Consider the following 26,543-nt stretch of genomic DNA (forward strand, 5'->3'; position numbering starts at 1 on the left):
ACATTAAAAAGCGCTAAAAATGTCTTCACACAAGGTAAGAAGAGAATTTTTTATACTTTAACTGAAAAAAAAAAAAGCAAATTGTGCATTTCTTCCACTCTACACTCAAACACTGTTTCCAAATTCCTTAGACTATAAAGGAATGGAGAGAGAACTATAGTTCAGCTGAGGAAGCAAAGACTGTACAATTCCACAAAGGCAGAGTTAGTTGTTAGCAAATTAATAACCTGCCTGTGCTGTGAACTGCTCAAGCAGAAATCATATTCTTCTTTCTGCCAGTGTTACTAGACAACTGCTTCAGAAAAGGGACAGTTAAGATGCAAGCTGCATTACCAGAAGCAAGGGAAGGCACTACTATTTCTAGTAGTAGTAGAAACTATTGGTTTCACTTGTTCTTAGCAATTGCCTCCGTAATCAACAGCTACTGAGAGCAGCAGCTTATGATTGTAAGAGTGCAGTCAGCAGACTGACAGACCTGTTTAAGCAGAGTTTAAATCCAGAGCTTTGGGATGTGCCTTTTTGGATGCCAGCTCTGACAACTTCTTCAGCCGTTTCTTCAGCTCCAGAGGGAATTTCTCATAACACTTCTTGCATACAGGCTTCATGTCAAACTCCACAAACTTATTCCTTTAATACAAAGGCCAGCAGACTATTAAAATGGTATTTGCAAACTATATGCTTCACTTAAATCAAGTCTTCATGCATCTATGTAAATGCTGTTGTCTGTGTTCTACCACATGTATAAAACAACTCGCTTCCTCATCTGGTCATGTAAGTACAGAGATTGGGTTCTTATCAGGGAACTAGGGTCTTCCGTATTGCTGGTTAAATAAGGAGCAAGATTTTGCTATATATTTCTGTGTAACAGTCTATAATAATAATGTTGTTATTGGACAACAAAGTGTCACTTCAAAGGTCCTCTTTGTGATGAATTAAGAGCTCCTTCATACACAAGACCAGTGGGGCCAAACCAGCATAGTAGGATAGAGTTTGAATCTGAGAAAGGAAAAATGTAAATTGCTTTGTTTTCTGTCCCTCTTCTACATATTTGAGGTAACTAGAACATATTTTCTTTCAAAATAATCTACGCAATTGCAAATACTGTCATTGAGGGGAGCATTCATACTAAGGAGGCTGCAGGTATTTCAGGACAGGCAGTTACTCAAGTTTAGAGCCTTCTCTCCATATTGCTGAATGAGTTCTCCTCTTACGCAACCTTCTTACAGAATAGATTAATGAAGGAAAATAAATTGGAGACAATGCTGAGTCCCAGCTCCCTTTCAGTTCTGAAATCAGTGGAATTATAAGCACCTGCTCCCACATAGAAAAGGTATATTGCCCCTCAGAGAGGCACTGACTCAAAGCTCCTCGAAGCTGATACTCTGCCTTAGGGGCAAATGTCTCATACGGTCCAAAATATAAATACTGACTTACTTCAGTGTGAGCTTGATGTTGCACGTGGAGCAGGAGAAGCAATTCACACACCAGGCCTTGTTAAGAGCTGATACCACTGCAAAAGCAAAAGCACAAAATAAGAGGAAACTGATGAATTATTTGAATTTGGATTTGTACCCAAATTCAAATGAGGCCAGATGTGAAAAGAAATACTGGTGCCTTGGAACTGTGGGACTGCAACAGCTGCACTAACAAATGGAACAAGCACAGCAACCCAAATCAAGGAGAGAACAAATCTTACCATCTCCCTCTATCACATGGCTGCAGTTGTAGCAGACATCTCCAAAGAGCTGCACAGAAAAATAAATAAGAACAGGTACTCAGGCTACTGACTACTCATGCTCCCCAATACACAGCTGGTGTGAACATTAAATCCTAACAAAGAATTCCCAGACATTGCAATAGCCCCCCAAATATACCAATTTACATCTTCTGAGTAACTTCTCATACACTTGCCAAATAGTCTATGTTCCTTTGGCTCTCATACCACTAAATACTACAAAACCTTTTTTGTTGATGCCTCACACTCTACCACTGTTATGTGATCTTAGTCCTGTACATGTGGCAATTTGGAGAAAAGAGGATCGGTAGTGTATGACGCTTACTGTAGACAAACATCTCCTGATGCTTAACTATAAACATCAAAATAAAACATAGCGCTACTTTTGAAACAGTACCACTTATCTCTTACAAGAGAGACTAATTGATCTGACACGAAAATATCAAACTCATAGCTGTTGAGTCATACAGAAAAAACAGGGTTTGATTGGCTTTTGAAACATACTTTTCTTATGCTTTAGACAGCACAACATTTATCTTAGCCCCATGGAAGCAAGTAATTATCAGAGAAGTCCACACAAACAGTTTTGGAGTAGAATTACAGGGATTTTAATCACAACACACGGTCAGTGGTTTTTTTCTGTCAATGGCACAAAGAAAAATCAATATTCCCAAGACATTTCTATTCTGTTCTCAGCATCACTTTTCAGATCTACCAAGAAAAATTATTTTTTTAAACTTTTCTGTTAAATCTCACAAATTTCTTAATATGGCATTGTCTCTACAAACTCATATTATGCAAAACCTGCATAGATTTGCATATGTAAAATGCAAAGAAGCATTTATCAGTCAGAGAAAGTATGCACAGTATGGATCGCAGAATTTACCTGGTTGTAGTGAGTTTCACAATAAGCCAGTCCTTTTTTCTCATAGTGTCGGTGCCCCAAAAATGGCTTCTCACATTTGGCACAAACAAAATGCTTTAAAAGAAAAAAAGACATTCAGTGGCAGGCAAAGCAACTTTTCCATCGCAAGGGAAAAACTTGCATGGCTACAAATCATGGCTCAATATGAGACACTTAATCATAGAACGGTTTGGGTTGGAAGGGACCTTAACGATTATCTCATTCCAACGTCCCTGCCATGGGCAGGGACACCTTCCACTAGACCAGGTTGCTCAAAGCCCCATCCAGCCTGGCCTTGAACACTGCCAAGGAGTAGCCATTCACAGTTTCTCTGGGCAACCTGTTCCAGTGCTTCACCACCCTCACAGTAAAGAATTTCCTCCTACAATCTCATGTAAATCTACCCTCTTTCAGTTTGAAACTGTTACCCCTTAATGCTTTAATGAAACTCAGACAGGAAAATCCTTATGGAAGTAAAGAAAAGAGGAAATACTTAAGTCTACTACAGTAATTAAGAATTGTATTAAACATAGGTAGGAGGCCTGCTGAAAGGGCAATCACCTTGTGCCTATACTGACAGATTTGCAGACTATGACCTTCCTTGTTTCAGAGAAGAGAAACAGGAACATAAGACATAGTTGGTATGAATGCACTTCAAATGAGCAGCATCATCTCTCTCAGTTCAAGCCCTAGGAGGCTTAAATCACTAAACACAAATCACTAAAAAACTTCACAGCAAGCTATGACAACTCAGCTGAAGGTTACAGAAACAATGAGCTGAAAAGGCTTAAAAAGCAAGAATTGCATTGGCTCTGCCTACATTACAAATTCTAACACTGTCATGAACCCGTTATCTGGGGTTGGAGAGGATACATCTAAGTACATCACATCAAATACGTAAATTTATTAGTAAGTAAATGCTGTTCAGTGAACCATCTCCTGCAAAATCCTTATAATGCAACTCAGGCATTTTAAAATCAATGTTATTACTGTTGTGAAAGCATAGCTTGCATAGGCAACCTTGATGACCCTGCTGTACTCATTCACTCACATAAGGTAAAGACAATCTGAAACATAAGAAACTGTTTTTTGTCTGAATTAATATATTCCAGAACACGTAAATGTCTACAGCTTCCAACAAGCACTAGTCTTCTTCCAATATGGCTCATGAAGGAAGTTTCAGATTCAGAGAGGCCTCACCTCAACATGCCATTGCTTTCCCAGAGCATTGACCACACGTCCCTCAATGGGCCTGCGGCAGGCTCCACAGATGGGGATTCCCATCTTGTCATGGCAAGGCAGGCAATACAGTTCTCCCTTCAGTTCCCGGGCCTCAGCAGTCAGCTCCTTCCTGAAAACACAAACATGTCCCTGAATTAGAACATCAAGTGGGCTCTTTAAACTCAAGACGAAGTTTTGCAAGACTAAACTTGAAAGTTACTTTGGCAACATTCATGCTACAAATGTAGTCATTAAATTAAGCTAATGAAATACTATTGTCAACTCATCTTTCTAAAATTACTTTCTCAGTTTGCCAGACAAGAGAACATATGTGGAATATCATGTCTCCTGCTAGATACTCTGGCAGAAATATGAGGTGCACTTAAATGGAACAATGCAGTTATCATGCAGAGACTTAAGCTATGTTTCAATGGGATAGCTCAGGCACAAGGACCATCCTAGTAGTGCTCAGCACTGAGCCACTTAATTTATTCTTCAGCGCTGTTATCCATTCTAGGGCAGGACAGTACTCCAATTATACTGCTGTCATGGTAAGTAATTCAGGTCAGACAGGTATCAGCAGGGTAATGGACTGTGCCAGAAGACTGACACAGCTCACCAAGTCATCTTTTTTTTTTTTCTATTTAGGAACTCAAAGTGAAACTATTTTGAATAGCCTAGCAACAGCTATCTTTGAACAACACTATTACAGTAATCTGCATACAGCCTTTCAGGTAAGTTTATACCAAGGTACTATTTTAATTTTCAGTACAAAATAGTGTCATTCAAGTTTAGGATAAAAGAACATTGAATGGCAAAATAAAAAGAAAGCTGGTTGTCTCTCTCCTTTTTCATCAGAGTTTAGAATATGAGAACATACCCACAGTGGGTGCAGTTGAAGTGATCTGGATGGTAGGAATCATTCCTAAACATCAGAGGCTGCTCATCAATTATCAAGTGGCACTTCTGACAGATGTACTTGCCCAGTCCCTTAGCTTTTTCACGGTTATGACATGGCCTGCACAGATGCCTGGTTGAACAGAGTAAAGAAAATATAATATTAAGAAATTCTTTCTCCTAAAACAACATACAGTGCATGCTGTAGGATATACTTCTTAGTCTTCTGAGGTCAGACTAAACATAACTTAGTTTAGCATCCTGTCTTTCAAACCAGTTGCACAGAAAAGAGTACGTGGATAGAGTAGTCAAAGGTTGCATTTCCTTAGAATACTCCTCCAGCATTCACTGATTTGTATCCCATCAGGGATGTCACCCTGTTATTCTTCTAGGTATCCTTTCCAGTTCTAGACCCTTTTTGCGAGGTGGGCAAGGAAAAGTGGCAACACCCTCTCTCTATTACTAACTATGGGATCCAGCCATAACAGAGGCATTACAGGACTGGGAAGGAGTCAAAGAGAGAGAATAAAAAAGTATCAAACCAAAGCACATTGCTCGAATGCCTTTACAGTGGCTGGATTTCTTAGTCTTCCATAGCTAGGACAAAAGAGAGACCACTGAATACTAGCTCTTCTGCCTACAAATTCCTTTTAGTCCTAAGTTAAAGAAAATAAAGAACTATGCAAATTTGCAATTGTATGTGGTAAATGTAACTGTGTTCCTATCACACGTTCTAGAACATATTACAAGTACAGTCCTGAACATTTAGACAAGCCAAATTTCTGGTAGAAAAGCCTGGGCAAAGGCATAAAAAATTTCTGTAAAGGCTGATGGAATCCACCAATTTTATCCCAATATTTAGGAGCTGTGAGGAGAAGCTATTCAGTTTACTTGCCTATTATTTAACCCCCTAGCTGCAATGCTGCAGGCTGGGAAGAATTTATGGTAAAATGAAAATGACAAAGGAATGATTTCTGCGCGTTTCTTTGTCACTAACCAGACAAGCCTGCTTAATTCTTTTCACTGTATCACTATGTGAAACACTCACTGAGATTTATAGGTCATTCTCAAAAGACACCAGACAAAAGGAAAAGTTCAAATGAAAAGGGTAGATTTATAGCTGAAGTAGTGGGTTATACTCACAGGGCCCCTTCCAAAATTCTGCTGTGATGTATCACTTACCCTTAGATCTGTAAAATGGGGATAAGAATACAACACAGATGTTGTGAGACCTCAAACATTTACGACCTTCAGCTGGCAGGCGCCTGTCTAAGTGCTAGGTATCATTATTATTCTCTCCAAATCTGAGTCTTTCTGTCAGCAAGTGTCTCTCTCCAGGGCTGGAACTACTGTCTGCCCAGACGGAGTCCAGAAAAAGCAAACAGCACCCCATTATAAGGAAACATGCAGCTGTGCTCATCTCAGCATAAAGGCATCAATTTTATTCAGCACTGTCAAATGTGGAGTAATTATACATGGCAGGACATAGGGACCCTGAAGCAAGTGTCCTGAAAGAGACCCCTCTCAGTCAGCTGAATAAGATCCCTTCAGCCATTTATACTGATAAACCATTATCAACCCCTCCACACTCATAAACCCTCTCTGCCATTCCATAGACCCTCCTCTATTGCAAGCAAAGGGAAGTGTTGGACAGGCTAAGCTGTTACCATAGCAGCCGCCCCTCTCCCCCTCCCCACTCCCACCATTATGGAATTATCCCATTCTGAACTGTCCTGTTGTGTCTATTAATACCAGACCTCCCCCAAACAATGCTTCTCTCCAGCCTCCTAAAATAATCAGGGGACTCCAAGAAGTCTGTGTCCACGGCTGGGAGTTCAGTAGCAGCCTTTAGTAAGCACCATGAACACTGGAATATTCATACAGTATATTCATATCTATAAAAGCAGTAGCAACCCCAGTGCCAAGAGCTCAGCCAGGATGAAGACTGCTCTTCAGTGCTGGTGTGTCCTCTCCCCTCAGTTGTGTGACTGAGCTGATAATGCACTATCAGAGCTAGAAGTACACTATATAGAGGAGGTCCCCTCCCCACCCTCAGCAGCTCTGCAACTGTGTGCTCTTTTTGGATCATCCTGTTTTCACCGTTGCTGCTTCTATTTGGTTTGCTGTCATCAGAAGGAGTTCCTTGAGATTCTCCCCAAAAGGACCCTATACTCCACCCATAGGACTGCACCGTAAAGAGGTAAGAGACAAACTTCTGTTAACAGAATAATGAAGGAGCTTTCCTAATGGTGTTTAGTTTTAGCTGGTGTCAGTAAGGTGCACACAGAGGAATATAACGGAAATGTCTGAAACTAAGAACAGGCAGCATTTTTTGAACTTCAAAGAATAATTTCCTCACTTTTCTTTACATCATTCCTCCAAAACATAGAATTTTTCAAACTTCTGTACCTAATGTACATGTGCCAGGAAAAATGGCAGTTATATGGTATGTCCAGTGCTCTTTGACACTGTTTTGATGCTCACAAGAAACAAGTATTTCAGCTGAAGGCTGGGAGGCTCAGCAGGGAGTGATTTTCAGGAGAATCATTTCAGTCAGAAGTGGACCATTTCTAATGAAGAGTACTTTCACTTAAAGACAGGAGACACTCCCATTTGACAAGATGCTACAACCATAATAATGAAAACCACAAACTAATCCCAAACCAGAAACTGCTCTAGCTGAGAGCAAGAACAGGAATTTATGATAGCCACTACAAACCCTAACATATGGTTCGAGTTTATCTGCAGTGAGAATTATAACAAAAGCACCAAACTAGCCAGGTAGCTAACTTACGATGAGCTAAATATTTCTTCTGTTTATTAATTGTTTCATTAATGATGGATAGAGCATCTGCCGAAAAAATGACCAGGTTGTGTCTATACGTCAGCCGTGTGGATTGTTACCTTGCTTGTTTCTGAGCAGAAGAGAAACAAGGCATAAAATATGATCAGCATGCATGCATTTCAAATGAGCATTGACATAATCATCATAGCTCAGCCCTGGGAGGCCTGGGATAATGGCTCATTCCGGAATAGTGCTCTGTTTAGCAATACGTAAATTGCTAAACGTTCGCACCAAGAGCACAATCCAAGTGGAAATTACTGGACAATGAGCCAGACTCCTAAAGGAGTTTTCTGTCTGTGGAGTCAAAGCGTCTCGCACCATATAGCTTAGCACAAACTACACATTCTAGGTCATTTTGGAAGGTTTCTAGTTTGCTCTTAGCATTCATACAGACTACTACAACAAGCTTTCTAAGACTTTCAGAGCTTTTTTTGTAAGCATAACAAACCAAAATGAAAGAAAAAAACTAAAAAATTAAACATATTTATTTTAAATCAATAGGATAAAACCAGGCAAAATAGAAGTGGAACTGTAAATCAAAGCAAAGGGCTTTCCACACTGTCTACAGAACACAGTCAAAGAACTATTACTTCTGTAAAGTTGTAGCATTTTGTTGAAAACCTATCAATTCTAAAAATAAGCTCAACAATTAATTGTAGTGACATGTCAGCTTTTTTTCCTAACCTACTCAAGTGCTACACCACAATTTTCACATCAACAAACAGAATTGTAAAAAAACCCCAAAACTTGGATTAAAATTCCCTTCTAATTTAAAACCTAAGCAAAATTAGAAAGAGGCACACTTCCCTTTTCTATGATTTCTGACCAGGCAATGAAAAATACTTCTCTTCACCTTGCTCTAAAAAGTAAATTGTGTAACAGCAGCTCTCCTATGAAGGCACTCATTTGAAAAGACTGAATCTATTTCAATTTCATCATTAGTTCTAAGCCTCTCCTTTCCTGTCACTGACATATTTGGCTTCTAGATTGCTCTGACATTCCTCTTTCTACTCCACCCCACAGTATTTTGCCATGAAAGCATGTCCAGATAGAAATCAATGGCAGACTCAACGCTGCCATCAGTGAGGACAAAACTTTCAGCTCTTAAGTCTTGGCTATTCCAAGTCTGGCACTGACACTCAGCTCAATCTGAATCCCAAAGATCCTCCTTAGGAAATCAGCTCAAATAGAACCAGTTTAATGTATCATACTGCTAAACCTCTAGTATTTAGCTTGTAAACAGGGAAAAAGTCTGCATACTACTTCACTTCCTGAACTGACTGAAATCATTGTCATTAAGACAAGAGACATCCCTGTCTGTTCCATTAGACAACCCTTCCTTCTGCCTTTTCAGCTGGTCCAAGGCAGCGTTTACTGCTTTCTCAGTGGTGTCACAACCATGTATAGAGTAATGCTTAGCCATCAGACCGCTCAGTCACTGACAGGTGTGTATATAAAGATCATCTGATTACATTTTTTTGCAAATGAAAAGCATATTTAAAGAAAGTGCCTGACTCACAAAAAAGACTACATAGCCAGAATATCAGATGATAGGTACCACTGTAAATTAACGGCCAGTAAAAAGGCATGGTCTCATTATATTTCTACTTCACTATGCAATAGAAGAATGCTTGGCTTCTAGATTGCTCTGACATTCCTCTTTCTACTCCACCCCACAGTATTTTGCCATGAAAGCATGTCCAGATAGAAATCAATGGCAGACTCAACGCTGCCATCAGTGAGGACAAAACTTTCAGCTCTTAAGTCTTGGCTATTCCAAGTCTGGCACTGACACTCAGCTCAATCTGAATCCCAAAGATATTTAAACTAATTCCATCCAGGGACAACAAGTATTTGAGCATTCAACATAACTATCACATACAAACTTCAAAATCTTGTGTTCAAAAATACTTGCAGGTTTTACTTCGTAAGGGACAAATTAAAACTAGAAACAAAAATGGCTGGCTCCTCTGCAAACCCATGAAATTCACACAGAAAACTGCAACAGGGAATTTTACTTTTGTACACGAAAGCAAGATTTCACATGTATTTTTACAGATAAAATGTCCCTTGGAAAAAAGGGCTGTAGAGTCTTCCTTGCACATGAACTTCTAACAATCCCAAGATAGTAATTTGTTGCCATCTCTAGCACTACAAAGAAGCATGCAGCTGGCAGTAGGCAGTGAGTACTCACACACTCAAACCTAGTCTTTTTTTGTGCCATAAATATGCAGAGTATCTAGCCAATGCATGGAGTAGGAACGCCCCTCTGTGGCTATATGAAGAAATTTCAGTTTCTGTATTTCATTCAGTCTCCCTTCTGTTGACTTTTGTCTCTTAACTGTGAACTAAACAGAAGTGGTCCAGCATATTAATCTCTAGCTACTTATTGTAGGTTTCTGTCCACTTTAAAGTGACAGGAGCCAAATGAAAATGATAACTACCTGGGAATTTTGTTTTCATTTTCCAATATATTGGTCTGTTCTTAATCCCATTTCAGTTTCTCAATTAGCCATCATAGTTTTAGACATCTGAATAACCAGTTCTGCTGGGAAGCTGGATGCATTGCATAATGCCTTGGACCAACTGTCTAATGATGTACTATTTCAGCATATAGCATAGCTTCTGCCCAAGACTAAAAATTTTGTCTAACAATGTCAGCCACCACCTTAAAATTTTTATCTCAGTCAAGGAAAATGGATGTATTTAAAGATGTATTGAATATTATGGAGAAATGGTCAATCAGTACAAAATGCAATGGTAAGTGCAATGGAGGTACTGCTGCACATGCTGTAACACCTCTGAGGAATCCAAGAAACAGAAAGAATGCTGGAAACTCAGACTGCCTGCATTTCACTACCACCTACACCCACAGATGAGAAATGCATAAAACGACATGGGTAGGTGCCCAGAAAATCTTATCACTTTTTGATGCTGTTCAGGACCCTGCAGACCACAGAGATACTGGCAAAGCTAAGCTCAGTTTTACTAAGCTGCTACCCGGAAAAGGCTCTGGATAAGCTACAGTGGAGTTCAGGCCTTTGGGGGCAGAAGAGAGAGAGTTATGCTGGGAAAAGAAAAAAGTTGCAGGGAAGAATGACACATCAACAAGTAACCAACAGCACAGACATTACTAATAGTCTTTTCTGAGTCAATTCAGTGCTTTTTGCTGTTCAAACAAGATGCTGCTACCCAGCTGAAAAGTTTCCTCCTATATTAGAACTAGATGCATTTGCCTTAAATACAGGACTTCAAACTAAAACAATTCTCAAAGATTTTAAGGAACTCTGCGGGGTTTTTTTAATAATGGCAATACCTGACCTGTCTTCCACCTCTTCTAGGAACAAGACAGATGTTCTAAGCTAGGTCACCTTACAACAGAAACCTGTGCTCACAAAGCTGACTCATTCGGAGCTCTTCAGTCCTGAATCAGGCTTTCAAATTAAACACAGCTAGACATACAGAACCCACTTCCACTCTTCCATTAACCAGACACATAAGCATTTCACTACTCTGTTATTCAATTGATTTCAGCACAGGTTGAAGACAAGCTCACAATCAGCTAGTTAGCTCTTCATAGTGGTTTCTTCAATGGAGATTAACAGTCTGGAAAACCCATTCGAGCAGGAGGTATCCATAAATTTTAATATAAGTGTTTAAATTCAGACTGACCTGTCATATTAAATACCAATATTAGCAAACAAGAGATATCACTGATCTCCATGTGTTTTTTGGGAGGATTTTTTTGTTTGTTTGTTGTTGTATTTTTATCTTCACAAAACCAAGCTCTTTTGTAATATATTGTCTCAACTCTTTCAGGTGGTTGGTTTTTTTTTTTTTTTTTTCTTCTTCAAAACTGTGGTGAAAAATGAATGGCCCAGCAGATCCTTCAAGCCTACTCTTCAATTGCTCACATCAATCAAATTTATCTTTGGGAGCGTCAGAGCAATGTGGCAAAGAGACACACCTCGAGAACCTAATTTTTGCCACTTTCTACTTCCTGGACTTCATCCTGGCTTTTGTTGGCAATGCCCTGGCTCTTTGGCTCTTCATTCGGGACCAAAAGTCAGGCACACCAGCCAACATTTTCCTGATGCATCTTGCTGTGGCTGACCTGTCCTTTGTGCTGGTACTTCCCACCCGGCTGGTGTACCATTTTTCTGGTAATCACTGGCCATTTGGTGAGATCCCATGCAGACTCACTGGCTTCCTTTTTTACCTCAACATGTATGCCAGTATCTACTTCCTCATGTGTATCAGCATTGACCGTTTCCTAGCCATTGTGCACCCTGTGAAGTCCATCAAGCTCCGCAGGTCCTTTTATGCCCACTTGGCATGTGCCTTTCTATGGATTATAGTTGGGGTTGCAATGGCACCTCTGCTGCTCAGCGTGCAGACAGTCAAGATGAAAAACACAACCATCTGCCTGCAGCTCTACAGGGAAAAGGTATCACGTCATGCCCTTGTGTCCTTAGCAGTGGCATTCACCTTCCCACTTGTCACTACAGTGACTTGCTACTTACTAATCATCCAAAGCCTGAAGAGTGGGAACAGAGTTGAGAAACATCTGAAGGAAAAAGCTATCAAAATGATTATCATGGTCCTGATGATCTTTCTGATTTGCTTTGTACCTTATCATGTCAATCGCTACATTTATATTCTCCATTACAATGTGACCAAAACTTCCTGTGAAACACAGCGTATTCTAGCACTCAGTAACCGCATCACTTCCTGCCTCATGAGTCTAAATGGTGCCTTTGACCCAGTCATGTATTTTTTTGTAGCTGAGAAATTCCGTGAGGCTTTGTGCAATCTGTTTTGTGTTAAAAAGACTGTAATGTTGCCTCAAACATATGAGCTTAAGACAAATGAAAGCTCACTAAGTGCTAAATCTGAACTGTGAACACGACTCTTGTCACTGCTTCAACTTAAGAACCAAAATCAGCTGAGAGCGCAAATATGCAGTGAGATAGTCCACCCAGAGTCAAAGTCATCCTGAGGAGGGAAGTTCTGTTGTTTTTATGGGACTGCAATTAGCAAGAACCCCTCTGACCACAGAGATCACATGTTCTTGTCTTACTGAAACTGTAAACAGTACAGTTATACAGATTTCCAAGATGTGAAACTGAGGGCTGAACACTTAGGAATAAGGGAAGGCAGCAAAGAGGCTATTAAACAGACATTTAAAAAAAAAAAAAAAACAAAAAAAAACAAACTTAATTTCCAAAGCATTCAGTAGTGACTTTTCCTCTGCAAAATGCATACAGCCTACTTTAAAATTTTATACTGTGCCAGCAGTAGAGTTCCACTCCTGAGATAGATCTGCCTGATGAAAAGACAACATGCTTGCACATCTTGTTCAAGGCTCCAAATTCAAAGTGTTTATACAGAGTAGACAGAAAATTGGTACTAAATGGTGGCAAGAAAAAAAGACCAAAATGCTGCAATACACCCAACCTGGACTGGAATTAAGATACGACTTACGATTTTTTTACTTCTTCCCAGCATTCAGAGCTGGAGATGAGGACTAAACTTTACACTACCTTTTCTACCTTCCCTCTGCCATTGTGTCAAAGCTGCACACAGAGGACATCATTTACTACACTGGCTTTTTTACACAGCTGCCTACAGAACATCAGATATCCTGATAACTCTCAAACTAAAGAACGGAAAAAGGTTGTTTGAGAATACAACATTCATCTTTGCTACATAACAAATCACAAAAATATGAACCCAAATGGCAAAAGTGAAGAAAAGTAAGCATATGAAGTGAATTCTACTTTGTTCAGAAAAGATTCCTGTCTTTGAGGTGTTCTACAATTATTTTTTGTGACTTATCTAGCAAGACTATTCCTTCACTATGGATAAAGTAGGGGTTCTCTTAACTGTCCTCACTGATACAAACTGCATCCCATGGAGTATGTCTGGAAACGACAGGCAGACTAGGGAAGACCAGGTACAATGAGAAGCAGGAAAAAGAACCCACAAGCTTCCAATAATATTTACTAGAAGACTGCTTCTATGCTACGGAATAAATATTATAAGAAATCACATGACAAGTGAATTATATTTTTTTTGTACAGATACTCACACACATCTCCCTTTTCCATGTTTTTGGGAATGAGCTCCTTACCATTTTAGATTTGGTCCACAAATTATGAAAACAAACGTACTTTATCTTGCTTGAACTGCTTCAATCCTGGCTGCTTTCCCAAAACACCACAACAGACCCTTTGAACAAGCTTAAGTGTCAAAAGAAAATCAATTATGCCCAATTCCAAAAACTAACACACAGAATTTGCATGCAGGATGGAAGAGAAGAGGAAGTTGAGAAGAATCCCAGCCGGACAGGGCACAAGTATATAACCTTTCCTTCCCTTCTTCACCATTTAGTTAGTGAGAATATAAACTCCAGGAAACTACTAGGCTTTGCTCAAGGCATACAAAAGCCTGAAATTAACTACGAATTATGCTGTCTGCTAACTGATGAATTGTTTTATTTTCTTATCATGATATGCTTTTGTACAAGTTCCCTTTTATGTTTTTTATTTCTACTTCCTAATTAAATGCATTAATCAACCTTTAGGACTCATTTATATATTTCTGTATATAAAATGAATGATTTCTAAAGACCAGGGGAATCACAGGCTGAACAGGCTTTGCTGTAATCCTCATGTTATTCTCTTGGCCTTTTGCTCTATCTTGATTTCCTGCTCAGCAGCTTACTCCATAAATAACTGCCCAGGATCACATAATCCCTTTTTCTCACTTGCTATTCAGCCTTCTGTCTGAAATCTCTTTTCCAGAACCCATGCACTAGCTACTAAAATTTGAGTTTCTGCTTTCCACATGGTTCATTGGATGAAGAACACTGTTCTTCATTCCATTTCCCACCTAACAGGCTTAAAGCTTCTTCTGTACCTGTTCAAGCTTTAACTCTCAGTGTACAACTAACTGACCACTCAACATCTCACTACTGTATCAATAACATACTGATAAAACTTTCAGAGCTCTCGGTTTATCTTACCTGCCAGCATTCTTCACAAAACCCAGGTCAGCAAGTGCTACATCGCAGAGTTCACAGCGGAAACATTCTGGGTGCCAGTTATTGTTCATTGCCTTGATAACACGCCCAATAATGAACTCACCTGCAAAAGGAAAGCAGCACCTTAAGATGCATGCAGAAAACACTTATCAAAAGTCTACTGCCCTTCATAATCCTTCCACTTTAATTCCACAAGAACTATTTCAGCCTAACTTTTTAAAAAACTCAATTATTCCCATAATCAGGAGACCTCAAATCACTGCTGGTATCCTGCTTTGTTTCGCTCCAGAGCTCCCGCTCCTTGAAATGACCTCAACAATCCCAGCCCAGGGCTGGATGTCATTGCAATGGTGGGAGGTTTGCACAGTCCTGTAGCTGTTAGCCCACGGTGTTGACATGCACCACATCTTACCACATTCTCCGCAGCAAGGAGCAAACAGCATCTGAAAGTCATGCTCACAGTACTTCCGACCTTCAAACTGTGAAGAAAACAAGAGAGAAGAGGCCTTCATGAATAACTGAACTACTCTTATGTCTTGATAATTCAGCATGATTTTTCACTGAAATGGAATTAGTCAGTCAAATTTTCCAGTTCTAGCTGCGCTGCCTCCCCGCCTCCCCCCCCCCCCCCGTTTTTAAACTCCTAAGGATTTTTCTTGAAGAAATATCCAGATATGGCTTCAGCCTCAAAGTGCATTTGTGTAGCAAACAGTTAAATTAATGGCAATGCTGCTTCAAGACAGTAAAAATTTTGAGGTGTCCAAAGTCCTTTTCCTGTATTTGGCTTTAATTTCATCTTTGCTTTCATTTTTTACTTATGTAATTCAGAACTCCTACACGAGGCTAAAAATCATGGCAAACTAAGAATGGAGGATGTTTAAAATAACGTGTTATTCAAAATACATGCTTGCACATATTCTGTAAAAGTATTTCAACCTCATTTTTAAATGGGTTCACCAATTTGATTTACCCAATAGGAAAAGTTTGGTACAAAATGTCTAAAAATAAAGACAAAAAAAATCACTTATGTCTAATGAATAATGTCTAAGAAACATTTTCTATTTTGTTTTTGAAATACCTCTTACCCAAAGAGCAAGCACACAGTTCTTGTTGTTACTGATAAATAGGAAGGAGTAAGTGAGAAATAAAAAAAGGAAATTAAGTAAGAAGCCCCTCAAAAAAATAGCAACACAGGTTTAGGGCTAAGAACTTAAACATGCAAGGAAGATGGACATTCATATTTCTGCCAGAATTTTCACCTAATTCCTTGCATTTTAATGGAGCTATTTCTCTTCTCTTACACACAGTATGAGACCTCACCTCATAAAAAAGTCCATCTGGGAACTGACGAAAACACTGAGCACAGACAAAGCAGTTTTCATGATAGAGCTCCCCATTGCTGTTCACAATCCTCTCTGCAGGATCAAATCGAGTCTGGCAGCGTTCACATACTGCATTCGCGAGAGCATCAGACATATTACTGGAATAAAGACAAGAGTAAGAACATGGGCAATGTCACAGCCAATCGCATGAGTACAATTATATCATCCAAGTTCCCCCAACATCTAGGAACACAACAATTCCACTGCTTTAAACTCCCTTTTACATGGAAAAAAAAAAAAAAAAAAAAGACCAATGAGTCAATTCAGCACTGACATCAGTTATAAATAATGTTCTTGCAACTCACACATGGCAGGATGAGCTCACGTAGCAAACTTACCTATTGCACACTTTCGGCTGCTTCACTAGTCTTTCACCCCATTATGGCATCCTGCTAATAGCTCATACCAAATATCCACAATTTTAAATAAACCAGTAGCTTGGAAAGCAGCAAACAATGATCCTTCTTGGGATTTCTGGTCTCAGAAATGGATTCTAGTCTCTGGATTTGCACCTCTGAGGATTTTCTGATGTGTAATAAGCACTGATACCCCACTGTAGCCTCCCCTTCGTTGCAGGAATTAACAAGGCATTTCCCCCTCTACCCAGCAGCTTATGTGCACAAGATTCATTGGGAAATAATTGCATACAATGCTACTGTCTTCCTGACAGATTAGTTGAAACTGCTAAAGTGTTAAAAAGGTATTGGAAGAGAAAAGTCTCTCTGGCTGGCTTGGCAAATATATCAGATTCATTTTCTCAGAAAGTGAGGCTAAAAAAAAAAACCCAAAACCCAAAGCCACACTCGCAAATTGTGTAAAGGATGTTTCTTCTATCTCCCCTAAAATGTGGAACGACCCTAACCTCTCTCACAAAATTTTCATGCTTGCCATCACAGTAATCTAAGTTCTCTATATACTAACAGAATGCAGTTTTAAAATAACATATCGCATGTCCAAACAAGGAGGGGAAAATTACAAGGAAAGAGTCTCAATTTCTTGTTGCAATGCAATCTTTCTTTTAAAGACCAGGCTATCCAATAATATAAAACTTCAATACTGTTACACTTCCAGACACAGAAAAAAGTATCTGATGCCTTTTGGGCACCTTCTGAGTTCTATGATTGGAAAGACTGCAGTTTTACAGGTGAGAGTATAAAAAATTTCCAGCATGTTAAAAATCTGTGAAATATTTGTGTAGTAGTTTTCCTGAAGCACATAAAGTATACATAAAATGACAGACAACTTGGTTTAAAAGTTTTCTTTCTTTTTATATTCAAAACTACTTTGAATTGAATTTCCATCATTATTGTTATTCTACAACCTGACATGCTGCTTTCCACACCTCTTCATAGCGAACAGTAATTCACTAAGCATGTTGCAGTAGCAGAAGATTCTATTTCCTCTGGTCAGAGACACCCCTACAAAAACACACCACTGTTTGTATTCCAGGGCTTTGTGCTCTGAGCACAATTAGAATGAGCAGGCAGCAGTGTAGGCAGCAGTGTCATACACATGAGGCAACAAAACCAGCCCTGTGCTTCAGCTGGCTCAGCTGAGCCAGAAGTATTGCATCTGCAGACTATACAAATACCCTACGCTGTGACCTGGAGTGACCACTCCATAAAAATATACTTTCTGCCTCTGCAATTCCAAGGGTGGCAAAGACCAAGGGAGGTGGTAAAAATGTCAAGAATGGAGTGTCAATTTAACAGATTTTTTTTTTTTTTACATTTTGTTTCCCTATTGCAGTACGAAGGAGCCTTAAAAAATAAGACATGGACCGGAATTATGGGCAAGCAGGAAATCCTGTAATTTCATAAACTAGAGACCATAGGCAAAAGAAACATTTTTATCCTGACAGAGTACCAAAGGAATAGGTCAACACAAAAACATCAGTGTTTTCAGCCAAGCTAAGAGACTTAACTGGCTTAGTTTTCAGTCACCACTCTTTTAGTCACATCACGCAAATGCATACCAGGACTTGAAAATACAATCACCCCCTCAAGTATTTTTTCCCCTCTTGAAAAATGTGATGCCTCAATTCCAAGACTTGAGTTAGTCAACAGTCATGACTGAGAAAGCCTCATGTCAACACCAGTGAGAAAGGTCCTCCGGGTTATCGAAGGAAACAGCAAAACAATGTTCCAGCGAGTCTCACAGTTTCCTACACAACAGCAAGTATTACACCCTATACACACTAACCACAAAGCATGATCTAAGGTTGTGTATGTCGGGTTTTCTGCTTTAAAAACACGAAATCAACATTTTAAAAATCCTGATTCTTTTTTTCCTTTCTCCAAATGGACTTTAACAGCATGGTAGGGAAGAAACAGTACTCATCACTGCCACTACCAACTACCCGCTAGCTGAACTCTGCAAGAACAGAGCTGCCACCTAGACAATGGCAGTATGCAACAATTGCAGCCTGCAATCTGCACAGCCACATTCCTGTGTGAAACACAGTGCAGATTCACGAGTGTGACAGTTCACACCAAACACTACCGAATATTCTTACCCCTGGAAAGGTTCTGACACAAGTCCCATGGCTTTGGACGAGAAAGATAATGAAGATGTGGGGACTTGCTCACAAGAAGGTGGCTTTCATGAGCCTCCATTCTGAAACCAGCATTAGAGGGCTGTCAAGACACAGTAACCCCACAGTAAACCCTAACTTTTAAACAATATAAAATCTATTGGGAAATTGAAATTCCTAGGGAAAGTCAAATGCGCTACTGTTCTGTGTTCTCACTGTCTTCCCTTGGCATGAAGTACAACTTTGGATTTCATTTTTAACTCTTAAGAAATTAATTTATCTAATTCATTTGGAAAAGCAAGAGAATATCAAGAGTCCCAAGAGTTTATTTAACATTCTGCTGACACACGATGATGCAAAAGGTCCAACTTCAAGCTATGGCATTTTGCTCAGTATATTCCAATACTATTTTAACAACAGAATATGACACACAGCAAAAAATCACTAATGATTTCTGCAAAACAGCCTAGAACAAGCACTTCAAAGACTTGGAAATGGAAAACATTAAAAAATTTTCAAAATGTTTGAGCTAGAACTTGGTCGATGCTGACACAATTTCCTTAAAGGCACAAGAAAGATTATCATCATACAGCCTGAGCTGTCCAAGAAATGCCACAATGCAAATGAGCTAAAGATTGTGACTTGTCACTCACACATGAGAGAAAGTATTAGTCCAGGAAAAATAAAATAAAAGAACCTTACACAAAACAGCACATTTCTCTACCTTAACTATAACCCAGTTGAAATTTGTTGGGGAGAGCTGTACAGGAGACAACTAAATCAGACATCAGCTCCTGATCAATGTGTCCACTGTAATACAAACCAGCAGCTGAGGCTCTTTGATAATCATAGCTTGAGTTTTAACTCATTGCTCTTCTTTCATTCATGATTTTGCAACCGTGTTTACTTGAAATGTTTTATTCTTTCACACTCAAGCTAAAATTTACAGCTTTGGTGTTGCCGTAAAAGTATGACTTTGTATTTATTCAGAAGTTTTACTTTCACATATGCCATAGTTTCTTAATGTCCCTCAACTACACACTCCTGTGTGCCCTATTCCTTGTGCAAAAACAAGCATTTAGTCAACTAGCTCAGGGTTAAAATTAACCAAGGCTGGATGGGGGGAGGGAGAACAGTTCTAATTCAGAATAGTCTTCTACAATTTCTGATTCAGTTTACTTCTAACAGCAGCATGGGGTGAGGAGGAGCAACACCAAAGCCATCCTTTCAATGGTAGTGCCAAGAATGGCCATGAAAGTTTGACTTGCTGTGTCAATTGTAAGATATTTAGATCTAACTCTTTCCCACAAAGGACAGTCCCCAGTATGGAGTGCTTCTTGTGTTCTGTTTGCTCAACAATTTTTTTGCAATTCAGTAAAATACTTTAACAATAAGCTGGCAACACAAAGACAGGAAAGGCTATTAAAACATGGCTAGCTCAACATCCTGAAGTCATCCTGTCCTGTGCAAACCCTGAAAATACCAGTGCTCAAACAACGCTTTTTCCAATCTTTCACCATTTTGTGCCATATCTTTAACAAATTATCTTTGTCAAAGTACCTAATTTAGAGAACTTTGTTCTTTACCATTATAATTAGGTGTGGGTTTCTCATGCTTTGACTTCTTTGAAGTATTTACTATGAAGTCTCAGCACTGCTTTCAAATTAGAAAAGAAAAAAAATTCCTTCTCTCTAAGAAGTTAACTGGGAGACCCATTCTGTGCCACTGGTACAGGTGCTATAGAAAGATTTGAAAGCATTTTACCACCTTCTATCACTGCAGTCAATATGCTTCTGTCTTCCAAAACCAGTGGTTTCATATATAAATATCTGGGCTAGCAAATGTCATATTTTTATATCATATTTTCATATAGATTCAGGAAATTTGGCCTGTATTACTATGGGGGGGGGGGGGGAAAGGGTTGGACTTAAATACCAAGAAAGCTGGCTAAAATGCTATAGCTTCTGTACCATTACCTCCTTACCTCCTTTTTTAAACATCTGTCCATTGGCATCTAGCACTGGTGGCAGGTTGAGAGGAAAAAAGCAAATCTATCACTTGCACTGCTAAGAGAGTAGAACAGAAGCTCCAGCCTTCACATTAGTAGAATTCAGTAACTTAAACATGGGTGCAAGACAAAATCAACCAGGAGAACAAGTGAACAGTCTCAGTCTCTATTCAGATCCAAGAAAGGAACTGCAGGTGCAAGAAGTGCTTCTGTCAGAGAAGCCCAGTCAAAAAAAATCATTTTTTTTTAATTGGTCTCAAAAGCATTTTGCTTTTAATGTCAAAGAGAGTTCTCCTTCATCACAATGCTGAATGAAGAATTACTTTAATACAGAGACAACCAAAAACCTTACAGATACTACAAAAAAAAAAAAAAAAAAAAAAAAGGAAGACAACATTTCAAGATACAAGAGCCCAGGGCACTGTCCAAGCCTCGACAGACAGGCACTGTACCCATACTGGGGAATCCAGAAAAGGTATTCGCTCGTTCTGGTCTACCAGTAGAAACTAGTACATACAGAATATATCACAGTATGGTAACTACTACAGTTATGTAGTCATTTCTGGTATGTATACACACACAGATGCCTAGGATAGTGAAAAGTCAAAAACCTAGAAAGCTATCACCACTTGTGTAGGTCAGAGATGCCAGCAGCTAAGATAAAATCAGGGCACTCCAGGAGAGGGCCTTCTTCCTGTCCCCATAGCATGGTTGAGGATCTGTGGCTTTAAAACCTTAATCTTGACAAAGACAAAAAAAAAAAATTTGCTGGGACAATACCAGACTTTATGATTCACTTCACAGATAATGACGAATATAAAGAAAAAAGAAAGAGGAAGGATATCAATTCACAAACTTCTGCTGAAAAACAGCCCTTAACTACCCATATCACTCTTCCAAAATCTCTTCACTGCAGTTGACTTTTATCTGGACAACTTTCCCAAAATGATTTAACTTTTTTAAGGTTATCATTAAACTTGTCATAAAATGTTGGAGAAAAAAAAAAATCTCATTTGTTCAATGTTTGATTTGTTGTGCATTTGATAAAACTATGTGCATAGCTTAACATTTTCAGCATTTCTCCTTCTGCTTGCATTGAATTTTCAGTTCATTACCTATTTAAATATTTTTTCAGCTGGCTAAATAAGAAATGAATAGTGCTTCTCTCAGCATATCTTCCTCGACCATGCAGCCCCCAATCTCTCAATTACATAAACACTGTTTGTTCTTATTTACTACACAGGGATAACCAAAATCAAGAAAAACATACAAATGGAACTTTGGGTCACAATATGAAAAAAAATCTTTATAGCTCCTCATCTCTCCTTGGCCTACCAGCAACAGCAATTTGCTATTAGTAGAAGCCAGGCAGGGTTAAAAAAAAAAATTAAAAAATTCCACTCCTTCACACATTTCCACAATCAGGTAGACTTTTGAGACCAGCAGCAGTCTGGTCTCAAAGAGTGTTGGTATTCAGAAAAGAATCTTGTGCCACAGGTACTTGGTAGTCCTTCTCAATGCAACTTACTTCCACTAAACCATAACCAATTACTTAAAAAGACACACATTTAGCAGTGTTCATTCAGCCCAGGGAAACATCAACAACACAAAGAAATGTATAGGTTTTAAACAGATTATACCTCTTCTACAGGAAAACACCCTTTTATTATCAAGCATTGTTTATTTGACAAATAATGTCTTACACGCATTTAATCTTTCTCCTCTTCACTTCCATTATCTCAAAGCAGCTAAAATGTGATGCTTGTTTACTGGTAAAACAGATCATTCCCAAATGTGTTAATGAATTATCATCAACTAGCAGCAACACAACTTTCGGATTACTCTCAATTGCCTGAAGAAAGGACATAAACCATCAGGACCTATCAGGAGGGAGAAGCAAAAATTACCAGTAGCTCAAAAACTGTGGATAAAATACAAATAATTCAGGAGACAAAGTCCCAACAGATTATAATCTTCAGCACTCTCATCTCCTGAGCAAAACAGCAATATGTGGCTTTATGTTTACTTTGCTTCAAGAGCTATGATGTGAAAAATGCATTCAATTTACCATCTAGACCTTTCTCCCCTAAATCACACTGCCAGCTGCAAAAATTATTTCTTCCGAACCCACCTGGCCTTATTAAAAATGCTGCCAAGCCTACAATTTATATGCAAGCACGGTCTGCCTTGCTCTGTACACCACAGCAATACATTCACAGCCTCTCTCCTTCAACACAGCGCAGCATCAGCCCCTGAGAATTCTCCCACCTAGCACCATACCCCTGTAGTCCTCATTGTGCTCAGCTTCAGAGTGAGCTCCCTGCCCCACTCCACTCCTCCTAGACTTACTAAGGTGCCCAAGCCCAATGCAGTACATTTGTAAAACCATTACTGTCAGCACTGCTATGCCAGTGCAGCGCAGATCACCTCCTCTGGCAGCCTCACACAGCACACTTAATAGCACAGGTTTAAGAGAGAGATCTCACACAGATAAGCATTTCCCAAACACCAAGCTCCAGCTCCTGAAATCTAGCTGACATAAAAGGCAAACAATAACTAACCTTGTTCTCCTGCAAAACCATACCAGTGTAGCACTGATTACTATAAATACGTTGTTCAGAAAAGGGCACCCTTTCTGCACAGCGGATTAAGTACATCCACTTGTGAGAGTTTCAAACTCTATTTAAAAAAAAAAACAAAACCAAACAAAAAAATCAAGGCTTGAAAAATCTCTGTTGTGTTTACAAACTCAGAAAAAAAATTATTAGAAATAATTGGAAATCACGGGGAAAAATATTGTGCCTTCACCTTCTTTCTGGAAGGCTCTTACAAGTTACAATGAAACACAGTTGAATAGCTGAAAGCAAACTACATTTTGACAATGTGAGATGACTATGGGCATTTATCTCCTCATCCTTCCTATCTCCAGTTCACACACTGCTGTTTGTGTTCCATTGCTGCTTTTTCAGTGCCTCTTTTCTCTCACAGGTCCCTTTTCACTCTTCCTGCACAGCATCCTCTCCACTCAATGGCATCACCAATTTTTTCACTACCTTCTTAGTCTCCTCCTCATTAAATTCTCATACTTTCACACCCACAACTTTGTGTAGGAAAAATTGAAAATTAACCAACTAATAGGTACAGGCTAAAAGTAAAATAGCAAGGAAATTATGGTTCTAGTGAGGGATCCACAGTTCAAACCAAGAAGCCAAACCAACTCCTCAATTACAGGTAAGCATCAGGTCTACTTCCTACTAAGAAAAGACTGAAATGAAAAACTTCTCACTTCCAGAAAAAAATTCTTCTCTCCTGCATGCTCACTGCACTCCCCAGTGACACAGACTTCAGACCCCATATTGCTGCTGCAGCTCACAGTTCTCCCAAAATGCAAGAAACCAGGTTTTATTTAATTCCTGTTAATTTCTCTCCTGCTCAAAATTAACTTCGATGAAAATTGAGACGTGAAGTAAAATTTTAACCTAAAGCACAGAAAAAGTAATGATCGAATCAAGCAATGGAATTGTCTGGGCAGATTGAAGAAGCTTTGGTTGCCATGTTATAATAATCTCAAGAAGCAGCTACACTCGAAGCTTCAGTTTTTGCTGGACTGGAGTTATTGACAAAAACTATAATCAGCTAGCTTGCTATTAACAGTATAACAGAAGAAATGGACTACTGAGCCCTAAAAATCAGGGAACAGTAGAATTGTATCAACTTTCAAGAAATTACTCCATTTCACCATTTCTTTATTCCCACAGTGCCTAAATACTTCACCATTAACAACACTAGCACTAATATTGGTTCTGAAGAGTCTAGTACAGTGCTTCAAAATGGGAAAGGTTCTCCATTGTTGCTTTCCTGTTATTGTTAAAAACTAAAAGCTTTCTCATCAGGAAAGCCCTTTCCTTTGTAATCTACTTGGAAATGAAAATAAACAGACTTCATCCCCTCTGGTTGTGTGCAGACAACTCCCGCTTTAAATAAAAAAGCCTCCCCCCCCAAAACGAACATCTATCAAATCCTGGAAAAAGCTTTGACAATACCATCCCTTCAGCTCGGAGACATACCCACGTATCCCAGCTGCTGTATCTGTCCTGTTGCTCAGGAGTGACCCTGTGCCACTTAGCCGATCCTGCCGGCGTTGATAAAGTTTGGAGGATGCCAGCCCCCGAAGTCTCAGGCCAGCCATGGCACCCACTGCCACTGTGAAGGGGAATGCAGAGAGACAACTGGAGCAAACACTAGCAACACTGATATTCAATGAGTCACCTTCCTTTTGGGAGTTGCCTTTACATTTTAGAAGAGCTAGAGCAGGATGCACAGACCCCTGCTCAAGCATTGTTTCTTACAACCTGTCAGCCATTCTGCTGTGGTCCTAAAGATCAGACAACTTCTTTCTGTATTCCACTAGTAATTACCTCTTTAAGCCAGCACACTAGGATTCTACATCAGTAACTCGTTCTGTGTTAGACTTGCATAATGTTTTTGTATAAATTTCGTAAGATTAAAAAAAATAATCCTGAGACTTCACATAATTAATCCACTTAATTCAGGAAGACTTTCTGATCAAAGCCACACAAAAATACAGAAAAGCAAAATAGCTTACTAGATCTCTTGACAATGAACACTTCAGTCTACTGCAGATCAGTATCTGATCCTGGCATCTCTAAGGTGGTTCCGTGCAGGCTGCTGCATCATGCAATGTCTTAAGGATACTGCAAACAACAGAACTGTTCCTTCCATTCGGACAAAGCATATTCCAAGAAGTAAAACCATGGAAGAGTTTTGCTCTCCGGATGCAATCTAGCCTGCAGAAGTGGCATGCAGCAGAGGATCAGGAAGCAGGAAGAAGGAACATACTTGGCATTCCAGCCCCCAGAGCTCTCTGCTGGGAACTGAACAGGGCCTTCTAACAGGAGTTTGCCCTTTCTACCGCTCCCCCTCTCCACCCACCCCTGCAAGAGGGAAAGAGGATCACACAGCACAAGCAGCTTGGGCCCGGTGTAGGAGGGGTAAAAAGAGTAAAAACTTGAGAATACAGAAGTCAGTTTTTAAAAGAACAAAGGGAAAGAAATGGAGGATGGGAGCATCTGAGTCAGTGTCATTTGATCAGTATCGCCATGAAAAACATCTGAAGTCATTATCAACAAATTCTTTTTTAGTAAATTATAAAAAAAATGAGGATTTTTGTAGCATGAGAAATATATTCCATGACTACAGCCTGGCAAGGTATAGAGGGAAAAAAATGAGAGAAGTAGAAGTGATGACTTCATAAGTACTAAATTAGTATTAATTAGCAGAGATCCCTTCTGTCCTTTAAAGAAAAACAGAAGGGTTTACTGCAGAACAGGCACAAATAAAGAACATCATACTTTCAAAATCAGAAATCAGTAACCTCAAAATCTACAATTCACCCCACATTTTGTTGGGAGTTTCAGGCTCCTGATATCTGACAGCAATCTGCCATTATAACTTCTTTCAGATGGCATGTGTGCTTTGTCCATCCATACTTTATGATGTAAATGGAACAGAAGAAAAATGTCCTCCATACTGGGTGTTTTTGATGACCTTTTAAATTTTAGAGCAATAAATCACTTTTAAAATGTAATATTAAATCATCTTTTTACTTTTAGCACAAAGCAAAATATTAAATCACCGCAACATTAATCTCCCTTAACCTTAAGCAATCTGGCTAAAAATCTCCTTCTCTCTCAAACACCTAAGCTTTTACCCTTCTGATTCAAGGGACATGATTTTATTGGTTTTCAAATAACCACTCTTCCACAGAAAAGTATGACTCTATTCTTCAAAAGGGAAGATGAGGGAATTGAAGGAAAAAACCATCAAAACAACAACCATCCTATCTTCCCATCCCTCAACACAAACTCGCTCGCTTACTCCTCTTGTGCTGCTTTGCACATGAAGAGTGAAAATGCACGGTTTTGTTTTTCTTTCCCTCTTGAGAGATCACTT

General features: G+C 39.3%; 2 protein-coding genes across 3 annotated transcripts; one reads left to right on the forward strand and one right to left on the reverse strand.

The window, feature by feature from the left end:
- Positions 1-479: 479 nt before the first annotated feature.
- On the reverse strand, positions 480-24,759 carry LIMS2 (LIM zinc finger domain containing 2). 2 transcript variants are annotated; one of them, XM_086467810.1, is made up of 10 exons: positions 24,683-24,759; positions 15,968-16,127; positions 15,060-15,126; positions 14,630-14,750; positions 4,741-4,890; positions 3,840-3,990; positions 2,622-2,714; positions 1,697-1,745; positions 1,435-1,510; positions 480-627 (listed from the first exon to the last, which is right to left on the reverse strand). In XM_086467810.1, the coding sequence occupies exons 1-10, from the start codon at positions 24,757-24,759 to the stop codon at positions 480-482; spliced, it is 1,092 nt and encodes a 363-aa protein (XP_086323936.1). The 2 variants fall into 2 exon arrangements, with proteins under 2 accessions (XP_086323936.1, XP_086323935.1); XM_086467809.1 differs by having other exon boundaries at positions 24,638-24,759.
- GPR17 (G protein-coupled receptor 17) lies at positions 11,464-12,661 on the forward strand. The gene has a single exon (XM_009957062.2). It carries the CDS (start codon positions 11,471-11,473, stop codon positions 12,503-12,505), a length of 1,035 nt encoding a protein of 344 aa, XP_009955364.1. The 5' UTR covers positions 11,464-11,470; the 3' UTR covers positions 12,506-12,661.
- Positions 24,760-26,543: the final 1,784 nt, after the last annotated feature.

Source organism: Leptosomus discolor, chromosome 7 (genome assembly GCF_034619465.1).
Source record: "Leptosomus discolor isolate bLepDis1 chromosome 7, bLepDis1.hap2, whole genome shotgun sequence".
Classification (NCBI taxonomy): Eukaryota; Metazoa; Chordata; class Aves; order Leptosomiformes; family Leptosomidae; genus Leptosomus; species Leptosomus discolor.

What these genes read in the sequence shown, in the direction of transcription:
- GPR17 (XM_009957062.2), top strand. Translation starts at nt 11,471, where the DNA reads ATGAATGGCCCAGCAGATCCTTCAAGCCTACTCTTCAATTGCTCACAT.
- LIMS2 (XM_086467809.1), bottom strand. Translation starts at nt 24,759, where the DNA reads ATGGCTGGCCTGAGACTTCGGGGGCTGGCATCCTCCAAACTTTATCAA. An exon ending in TTTGTGAAGAATGCTGGCAG is followed by an intron (nt 4,891 to 14,629) that starts GTAAGATAAACC and finishes CTGTTCAACCAG; the next exon opens with GCATCTGTGCAGGCCATGTC. An exon ending in CCATGTGATAGAGGGAGATG is followed by an intron (nt 1,511 to 1,696) that starts GTAAGATTTGTT and finishes TTGCTTTTGCAG; the next exon opens with TGGTATCAGCTCTTAACAAG.